This window comes from Neolamprologus brichardi, chromosome 6 (assembly GCF_056152115.1).
Source record: "Neolamprologus brichardi isolate AB-2024 chromosome 6, ASM5615211v1, whole genome shotgun sequence".
NCBI classification, from domain to species: Eukaryota; Metazoa; Chordata; class Actinopteri; order Cichliformes; family Cichlidae; genus Neolamprologus; species Neolamprologus brichardi.
The window spans coordinates 8,900,461-8,910,911 of NC_142109.1; the positions used below are offsets into that span (position 1 = coordinate 8,900,461).

Genomic DNA, 10,451 nt, shown 5'->3' on the forward strand with positions numbered 1-10,451 from the left:
GCATTCATGGATATGGTCCTCTGCATATGTCTTATTTAGTAAGTCAAAACTGCACAACAGTGGCGTTCAGTGTTGGTCAAGTTACTTGAAAAAAGTAATCAGTAGCTAATTACTGATTACTTCCCCAAAAAAGTAATCCCGTTACTTTACCAATTCTACTTTTTCTGCATAATCCATCATACAAAATGTAATCAAATGGAAAAGTCTCTTTTTAAAACTTGTTTTATCAGTTTTAATCTTTTAACTTTATGCATCAAGCAAAAATTTAATTATATGCAACATTCTCTGACTTGAAGAAATTAGTTTAACATTTAAACCTATTTTCTGCACATTCCAGCACATAAAATAAAATATTTTTTGTGTTTACACTCAGTCTTTCAAATAGATGCAAGTAAAACACAACAGAAAATAAATAAAATCAAAGACTAGCGATCCTGTTGCTCTATTTTCACCTGTAAAGCAGGAGTGGGGTAGGCGGAGATTTGCCCTGGTGCAGGTGTGCCACATCGGTCAGTTGAAGAATCCGCGAGTTTCTCTGTAAATTTCCCATTACGTCGTTGTGCACTCGGTGCTTGTTTAGGGGTTCGCTGTAAAAAGAAGTTTTCTTCCCACGCACAATGGACGCTAATGTTTTTGTCACTTTTTATGGAATCAAACTCAAAGTAAGGTCAGTACTTCCACGCTTTAAACGCTGCACGCTCATACTCTCTCCCGCACTCGATATATGATCCATTGTTGATCTGCGCACAGCTGTTGTCACGAACGTCGCACTTGCTTACGTCACTGTCATGAGACATTCTCGCAAAAAGATCACGGTTTTAGTAACGCAGTAACGCAGCTTTCCTACGGGAAAGTAACGGTAATCTAATTACCTTTTTTGCAATAGGAATCCCTTACTTTACTCGTTACTTGAAAAAAGTAATCAGATTACAGTAACGCGTTACTGCCCATCTCTGGTGGCGGTACAGATTAAAAGTTAACAATTTTAGTAATGCTGGTGCTGCTCTGACTTTCAGTGTGGGAAATCTGAGTTGAGAGGGTATTCTAGAAATTCTGACTTCTGATTTATTGAGGAACACAGCAGCAGCCACTCACACAAAGAAGCAATTCATATGTTAAACTCAGTTTAACACAGTAAACTGAACATGTCCATCACTACTGTGAAACAGACCAGGCCTCTTCTTTTGGGCTCTGCCCTCCAGACCGTCAAAAGGTATTTGATTCAAGAACTGATCTATAAGTTACTTGTAAGAGCGTGAGACTGCTGCAATGTCTGCAAAACAGACACTCACGCATGTGTGATGGCTTCTTTGTGTATGAGGCTGCTGACTTAGGTGTCTGTGAGTTGTTGAATTTAAGTGAGTGGAACTTACCATTATAAGTGTACCACTGAAATATATAACACCATACATACATACATATTAATACCATTGAAAAAAATGGTTTGGTTGTGATTATCTTTTTTTTTGTCCTACTCCTACTCTCCATGCAGTGGTCTAGTAAATCTTTAAGAATGTTTATTTCTGAAGAATTGAGTGGTCAGTAGGTATGACCTGTTTCTAGTCTGTCTTTAACCTGGAGCCTAACCTGCTCCAGATCAGGTTAGGTTCATAGCGTAAATTACCATGTCAATTTACCCCAGTAAGAAATGAACAACAATGAGCATTTATCAAATTTGAGGATAAAAAGTTACAATTTTATTCATTAAAATGAATGGAGACAGATATAATATTGAAAATTAGTCACCACATGTGATGTCCCAGAGCCAAAACCTATGATACTGCAATACAGTGGGGCAAAAAAGTATTTAGTCAGCCACCGATTGTGCAAGTTCCCCCACTTAAAATGATGACAGAGGTCAGTAATTTGCACCAGAGGTACACTTCAACTGTGAGAGACAGAATGTGAAAAAAAAATCCATGAATTCACACGGTAGGATTTGTAAAGAATTTATTCGTAAATCAGGGTGGAAAATAAGTATTTGGTCAATAACAAAAATACAACTCAATACTTTGTAACATAACCTTTGTTGGCAATAACAGAGGTCAAACGTTTACTATAGGTCTTTACCAGGTTTGCACACACAGTAGCTGGTATTTTGGCCCATTCCTCCATGCAGATCTTCTCAAGAGCAGTGATGTTTTGGGGCTGTCGCCGAGCAACACGGACTTTCAACTCCCGCCACAGATTTTCTATGGGGTTGAGGTCTGGAGACTGGCTAGGCCACTCCAGGACTTTCAAATGCTTCTTACGGAGCCACTCCTTTGTTGCCCGGGCAGTGTGTTTTGGATCATTGTCATGTTGGAAGACCCAGCCTCGTTTCATCTTCAAAGTTCTCACTGATGGAAGGAGGTTTTGGCTCAAAATCTCACGATACTTGGCCCCATTCATTCTGTCCTTAACACGGATCAGTCGTCCTGTCCCCTTGGCAGAAAAACAGCCCCATAGCATGATGTTTCCACCCCCATGCTTCACAGTAGGTATGGTGTTCTTGGGATGCAACTCAGTATTCTTCTTCCTCCAAACACGACGAGTTGAGTTTATAGCAAAAAGTTCTACTTTGGTTTCATCTGACCACATGACATTCTCCCAATCCTCTGCTGTATCATCCATGTGCTCTCTGGCAAACTTCAGACGGGCCTGGACATGCACTGGCTTCAGCAGCGGAACACGTCTGGCACTGCGGGATTTGATTCCCTGCCGTTGTAGTGTGTTACTGATGGTGACCTTTGTTACTTTGGTCCCAGCTCTCTGCAGGTAATTCACCAGGTCCCCCCGTGTGGTTCTGGGATCTTTGCTCACCGTTCTCATGATCATTTTGACCCCACGGGATGAGATCTTGCGTGGAGCACCAGTTCGAGGGAGATAATCAGTGGTCTTGTATGTCTTCCATTTTCTGATGATTGCTCCCACAGTTGATTTTTTCACACCAAGCTGCTTGCCTATTGTAGATTCACTCTTCCCAGTCTGGTGCAGGTCTACAATTCTTTTCCTGGTGTCCTTCGAAAGCTCTTTGGTCTTGGCCATGGCGGAGTTTGGAGTCTGACTGGTTGAGGCTGTGGACAGGTGTCTTTTATACAGATGATGAGGTCAAACAGGTGCCATTCATACAGGTAACGAGTGGGGGACAGAAAAGCTTCTTACAGAAGATGTTACAGGTCTGTGAGAGCCAGGGATTTTCCTTGTTTGAGGTGACCAAATACTTATTTTCCACCCTGATTTACGAATAAATTCTTTACAAATCCTACCATGTGAATTCATGGATTTTTTTTTCACATTCTGTCTCTCACAGTCGAAGTGTACCTCTGGTGCAAATTACTGACCTCTGTCATCATTTTAAGTGGGGGAACTTGCACAATCGGTGGCTGACTAAATACTTTTTTGCCCCACTGTATATAATTTTTGTTTCATTACACAAATAAAAGTTTGTGCAATTTTTAGCCCTGTTTGCTGGTTATTGCACAGAATAACCACACACACATATTTAGACAATTAGCCACAACATTAAACATAATATTTACATTGCTAGCTTCAAACAAAAAAGAATGCCGGCCGGCATTATAATATGTTAATAGTATCCTAATGTAAGTATAAACCAATATTACCTTATTATTGTGGGCTACTACCATAAGTCAGTATACAAAAGTTCTAATGCACAGATTTGACCATTTTGGTAAAATCTGGTTGTCATATTGTCGCCTATATATTGCTAAACTATTAGTAATGGGTTTTGCTTCATAGGCAAGATTTTTTTTCCACATTATCGTCTCCAGTTTCTGGTCAGCTGCATAAAGTTCCGTGTAATATTTCTTAGCTGTTAGCTATAACCTCTGTTGATGTAGAAGAACTACTTTGGTAGTATTTGAATATTGTAGTTGAATATTTTTGTAATTCAGTCACTGTAATAAAATATTAAGCTCAACAGTGTTCAACACTGCACTGAGGTCTAGCAGAGTAAGCACAGAGTGCTTGGTCACTGACAAAGGACCTCACCAATACCACATTATTACCGAGCTGTAATAGAAAGTGGTACCAATATTTTTTTGTTCCTTTTGACTGAGGTATGCAAGACTCAGTCAGATCAGTGACAGGTAAAATAAAGAGAATTGATAACCGCTGTTGTGATACCCAGACAAAACCTGTTTGCAAAACTTTGCAGCTCTTGTTACTTTTGCTATGTAACACTTTTTGGCCTACAGTTAAACTGATTGACTGAAACTCAATTATATCCTTATCTACTACATTTTGTCTGTTTTGTCTTTGACTTCAGCCATGCGCTCCAGTCCAACCCCACCTCCTCTTTACCTGAGCCTCCTTCTCTTTCTCTCATGGAACTCCCCGGTTCTTTCCTGCAAGGCTGTAAACAACAGCAAGTGTGAGTCTGCTCCATTTGTACCAGGCCACAACCTGATTGGGGAGGGATTTGATGTCATCACCCTGCGCCGAAAAGGAGCCTACTTGATTGATGTAGCTACTTACCGCAAACCAGATGGTACCTGTACTCTCTGCACCAACCGCAATCAAAACAAAACTCTACAAAAAGTAAATAAATAAACAGTGATTACCATCAAACTATAGTAGACAGGTTATGTGCACATCTTAATCATGTTTTTTTTATGTTTTTTTTATCTTCAGCTGCCGGCCTCTGTTGTCGACTGGCGTGCAATCAGCCAATGCAAAACCGATATCTCCAGCAGTGCACACACCACTGTTAGGTACAGTATAGTGTAGTATATTCATTGCTGAAAGGACTTCATCACAGAGATCATTTTCATCTCATTACTTCACCTAGCCTGTCACAATACCAGTTAGCCATGACAGACACATATTTTTCTTAGATGCCTGGTTGGCACTTTGTCTCTCTCCATTAAAAGGAAACACCAACAAAATGAAAGACTATTAACTTCTTTGTGAGTAAACTTTAATATTCAAAAAAGGATCAAATGATATGTCCTCCACTGTAGAATAAAACAATAAAGATGGGTGAATTCTTGTTCTTGTGTTGACATCAACATTTTGAAATCTCATAGCAGTAGAAACAAAATAACTTCTAATGTGTTCTGTTCTACTGGACAGATTCCCAGTGAATCCACAGTCCTGCCCATTAATAAGCCAGCCTCCTTCAGTAATATGTGCAGCCACATACTATTCTTGCTCACCATACTGCATTCCCATCACAGTGTAAAAAGGGGAGGGCAGTAAAATAGGGGATACTGGCAACAACAGTCTGATCGAATAGAAACAGCATCTCACTACATACACTGAATTTATATTTATTTGCTGGGGCACACTACAGAAACTCTCTAAATCCTTTAGGTTTCTTGGCTGTCATTTGGCAACTCCAAGATTCAGCTCCCTCCACATTTTCTACAGGACTGAGGTCTGGAGATTGGCTTGGCCATCACCTTAATGCTTCTTTTGCATGTTGGAAGACCCATCCATGACAAGCATTAAGTGTTGTGGCTGACAGAAAAGGGTTCTCGACTGAGATTTTATGGTAAATAAAATACATTGGCCCCTAAATTTGGTGAAGTCACCATTTAGCAACAAAACAGCACCAAAACATAATGGTTCCCCTCCGTGCTTGACTGTAAAAATGTTTAAAGAAATGAAACAAGTAAATAAAAAGTAATTCTTCTTCTTCAAATTGTGTCCACAGTTCACTACTTCACTCTTATACTGATCAGGACATCCACGACTGGAAGGTAGGAAACATCTTGCACTTACCGTTTGTTTCAAAATTACTGTTTGAAACTAGAAAATACTGTTATTGTAATTACTTGTTATTAAAACTAATAGAAATGCAAAATTTGTAAGCAACATTGCATGCTGATTCGTTACTTTGTTTTTTCTTTTACAAGTGAAATTGTGCACTGAATCAAACAGTTTGCAATAACATAAAAACCTTAGTGTGCGAGTTCTCATCAAAAGGGCTGATTTGATTAGATTTTGGCTCTCTGAGCTGTGTAAAGGTGATACAAATATGAATTCCTTGTCTCATTATTTAATTTAATATTTCCGATTTAATATTTTTGATCCACAGAAAAAAACTAATTGAGTGAATGAATAATAAGACAGTATTTATTATATCTAATACTTTTATCTATTACTTTTAAATTACATTGACTATTATAAAAAACAAAAAATGGTAATGAAATTACATTTCGATTTATCAGGCTGGACTAAATATAAAGGCCATATCTACCAGCGTGGGGATTGGAGGAACACACTCCATGGCATATGCATTTGCTACAAAAAAGACCAAAGAGGACCACTACTCCTTCAGCACACACACGGTCACCTGTACTCATTATCGGTTAGCTGTGAAAATCCTGGCATTACCACATATACCACAAGTTTAGATTAACAATATATAATTTCAGTTTTTAATAATTTACTAATCAGTTTCTTTCTGTCTAGTTACCGGGTATCAAGCAGACCGACTCTTAGCTCTGAGTTCAGCAGGGATGTGGCCAGTTTGCCAAGTCGCTATAACTCCTCCACCAGAGATCAGTACAACGAGGTCATAGATACCTACGGCACACATTACATTCGCAAGGTTAAAACACAGAAACACTGCTAATTAGATTATTTCAGGAGTAAAAACAGGAGTAAAAACACTTTTTTATTAAAACTTTGTGCTACATTACAGGTTCGTCTTGGTGGCCGTCTTAGACGAGTCACAGCTGTACGAACCTGTTTGTCCAGACTAAACGGATTCTCCTCAAATGAGGTACATGAAAAACATTTGCCTGCACACAGTCACCAGACTGCATATTTCTGCTCCATATGAATAAGAACATAAGGGATGCTAAATAGTTGTGTTTTGTTTGGTTTTTTGGCAACAACTGAATAGTGACATCATTCTTATTACATTTGTATATGAATGCAAGGAGCTTATTCCCTTCCAAAAGATATTCTCTCAGTTGTTCTACTGACCAAAGTGAAAGAAACCATTGTACCTTATCTCTATAATTGGCTCACAGTCCATCAGGAGCTCTCTCTGCTGTCCTGAAAAACCTTTAGCTTCTGTCACTGCCATTTTCAACATCAACAACAACCATAAACACGACAGCTTTTAACACTTATTTTGCCAAAAGTGTTTGCTTGTCTGCCTTTACATGCATATCAACCTGAGTAACACCCCATACTTAATCCATAGGGTTCATTATGATGTCAGCTATAATAGCTTGAACTCTCCAGGTAAGGCTTTCCATAAGTTTTAGGAGTGTGTTCATGGGAATTTTTGATCATTCTTCAAGAAGCACATTTGTGAGGTCAGACACTGGTATTAGATGAGAACTCTATGCTTTAATTCATTGCAAAGGTTCTGTCAGGTTGAGGTCAGGACTCTGTGTGAGCCTGTCAAGTTCCTCCACACCAAACTCACTCATCCATGTCTTTATGGATCTTGCTGTCTGCACTGGTACTCAGTTATTTTGAAACAGCAAGGGACCATTCCCAAACTGTTCCCACAAAGTTGGGAGAATGTCCAAAATACCTTAGTGTACTGAAGCATCAAGAGTTCCTTTCACTGGGACTAAGGGGCCGAGCCCAACTTCTGAAAAACAACCCCACACCATAATCCTCCCTCCACCAAACTTTCATGTCTTTCACAAATGTTTGTAGCATTCCTAGGTGCTTGATTTTATACACCTATGATCACGGAAGTTATTGGAACACCTGAATTCAATGATTTGGATGGATTAGTGAATACTTTTGGAAATGTAGTGTATTTTAGCCACTTCTGCATGAGAACTGTCAGCAGCTGGTTCTGTGACCCAGCAGTTTCATTTGGTTTTCATCTCTTTTGTTATATTTTGAAGATAATGTGGAGGTTGGGATTATTATTAATTGGCTGTGAATTCTAGTTTAGTCTGTTTTACCCAGGCCTTCTGTGCTAGTTGTTTTGTATTTCTTGTCCACGTGTTTCATGTTGTAAAGCCTGGGTTGTCATGTGTACGTCTCGCTATGTTTCCTTTTTTTTATTCTGAAAGTCTCGTGTTTCTTTGTTCAATGTGCTTAGTTTTACTCTTCCCCTGTGATGTCGTTATGTTCCTTTGTGTCAGCTGTTTCCCCATGTGTTTCCACTTTCCCTGATCACCTCCAGTGTGTATTTAGTCTGTATGTTTCCTTCAGTCTTTTTCAGGTTGTTCTGTGTTCTTTCTTTTATGTCATGTCAAGTTTCAGGTAGTTCATGATTCATGTTTATATTCATATTTTCCTGCATGCATCTGTTCTGATTCATGTTTTTGTCATAGTAATCATAGTTTAATTTCTCCAGTTTAGGTTCTAGTTTAGTTTTCGCCCCACTCGCCTTTGTTTTGTTTGTGTACTGTTCTTATCAGCCACAAGAAACGGCTCACTTTTTGTCCAAGTCACATTTCACGCTCCGTTTTAGTCTGCATTTGGATCCAGTGTTCTCTCTACACACAGTCAGCTCCCCACTGTCTGTGACAAGAACTTGCCTGACTAGTTCCACCTTGTGGCAAAGACTTTGGAACCCACATCCAACCGACTGCTGTTTGAAAATTGCTGAATTTACTTACATTTGACATTTTCTTCATTGTTATCTCTCCTTTCTCTTTTTTTCCAAGTTTGGTTTTCAAATTTCTCAACTGCCAGTGGGCATGAATAGTGTAAATCAGGTGAATGGTGATTTCACTCTTGCCTCCTCCTAGCCGAAACAGGCATCAGGATCAGGTAAAAAGAGAGAGAGAGAGAGAGAGAGAAACACCTGATGACCTTTTAAAGACTTAATGAATTACAAATTGCTTATGCTTTACTTCTTTTGGAATAATATGAAGGGTATGGATCAGTATCTGTATCTGTACACATCATTTACAAGAAATCATGTGATGGTTAGCATTGCCAAAACCTTTTACAATTTTCAACACTGAATGTATGTATAAGTAATTTGTTTAATCTGCATATTAACAAATATCAATAAAGTGCATTACCAAACAGAAAATACAAAAAGACAAAGACAAAGAAAAATAAGTTACCATACCAGGCACAGGGAAATTGACCACACTGTGTACCCTCTGGGAGGAAAGCCACAACTGGCCAATACTGCACAAAGGTCCAGTGACTGAAGCTCAGTTCAGTTTGATTTATATAGCACAGCAAAAGTTGTCTCAAGGAACTGTGTTTATTGTAAGGTAAAGAACCTTCGGTAATACAGAGAGAACCAGAACAATGAGACATGAATACCTTTCTTTGTTTAAACAAAGGTTTCTTATTATATTTTAAATTGGCTCTACACCCTAGGATATTTTTAGGACATTTTCAATAACCCTTGAGTAACACATTTAGTTCCATGACATGTAGGTCTAACATCACAAGTGCTTCTCATGGCATATGTTCCTATTTAATGGAAATCCTGCATCTTATGTCTTCTCCTGCCTTCTAGTTACACTCCTGCCTGTCGATGGGTATCTCCATTGGCTTGGGAAAGTTGAATCCATCTGCTGTCCAAGGTTCTTGCAAAAACATCCTGGAAAACCGGGATGTTGCCACTAAGTACAACTCTGGTCTCCACCAACACTTTGCGGATGTGGTAGGAGGTAATGGGTGGTTGGGAGAGTTTTCACTTGCATATGATGACTCCCTGGGTTTTAAAAACTGGCTGAACAGCCTGAAGGATCATCCAGATGTTGCTTCCTACTTCATTCGCCCAATGTATCAGCTGATACCGAAAGGCACAAAGAAGTCAGGGATGAAGGCTGCCATAGAGCAGTACATAACAGACAGTGATGTGAGTCAATCACACAGCCAACGAAATTGTTGGCGGGGCAATCCTAATCTAGATTTCAACTGTTGTCCTCGACAAGCCTGGAGGGGGAAGCTAACTGTGGAAATCATCCGGGCCTGGAATCTGAAAGGAGATCATCTTGGCCCAACTGACAGGTGAGACGAGCATGGTTAGGGATTAGGATTTAGAGATTTCTAAAGATTTCTAAATCTCTAGAATTTAGAGATTTAGAAATCTGCAATATTACTCATCTTTGTGTCTTTCTCCTACTCACAGCTATGCTAAACTCTGGTACAGTTCCATCCATCATCAGACTGGCATGATCGAATCAGATTATCCCCAGTGGAATGCTTATTTTAATCTTGGACAGGTCAGTGAAACCTGACAACATATAAAGTCAAGGACCATATTGAAGGAATTTTAATACTGCAGGTTTGATGTACTGACTTCAATTAAATCCTATTTTTAATGATATTTTCTCATAAAGGTGGACACACACAGTAATGTGTATGTTGAATTATGGGACAAGGATCTGTTCCATGATGATCTCCTGGGATCATGTTCCCGGCGTCCAACTCAGGGGACACGTATATTTTCCTGTTCAGCTAACAGTGGCAGCTATGAGTTCAAGACCATTCTGACCTGCGACTCACATCTCACAGGAGACTGGTGTCACCAATATACACCATCTCCATAA

The 10,451-nt window shown here is 39.3% G+C and overlaps 1 protein-coding gene across 1 annotated transcript; it reads left to right on the plus strand.

Annotated features, from left to right (window-relative positions):
- The first annotated feature begins 4,263 nt into the window (after positions 1-4,263).
- On the plus strand, positions 4,264-10,451 carry LOC102799890 (perforin-1-like). The gene is made up of 9 exons (XM_087842500.1): positions 4,264-4,542; positions 4,636-4,715; positions 5,660-5,705; positions 6,177-6,316; positions 6,421-6,559; positions 6,653-6,733; positions 9,413-9,909; positions 10,031-10,124; positions 10,242-10,451. The coding sequence occupies exons 1-9, from the start codon at positions 4,273-4,275 to the stop codon at positions 10,449-10,451; spliced, it is 1,557 nt and encodes a 518-aa protein (XP_087698626.1). The 5' UTR covers positions 4,264-4,272.

Bases quoted from the DNA above. Each gene is read 5' to 3' on its own strand.
- LOC102799890 (XM_087842500.1), top strand. From the start codon at position 4,273: ATGCGCTCCAGTCCAACCCCACCTCCTCTTTACCTGAGCCTCCTTCTC. The intron at 6,317-6,420 runs GTTAGCTGTGAA...CTTTCTGTCTAG, and splicing joins GTCACCTGTACTCATTATCG to TTACCGGGTATCAAGCAGAC. The intron at 10,125-10,241 runs GTCAGTGAAACC...TTTCTCATAAAG, and splicing joins CTTATTTTAATCTTGGACAG to GTGGACACACACAGTAATGT.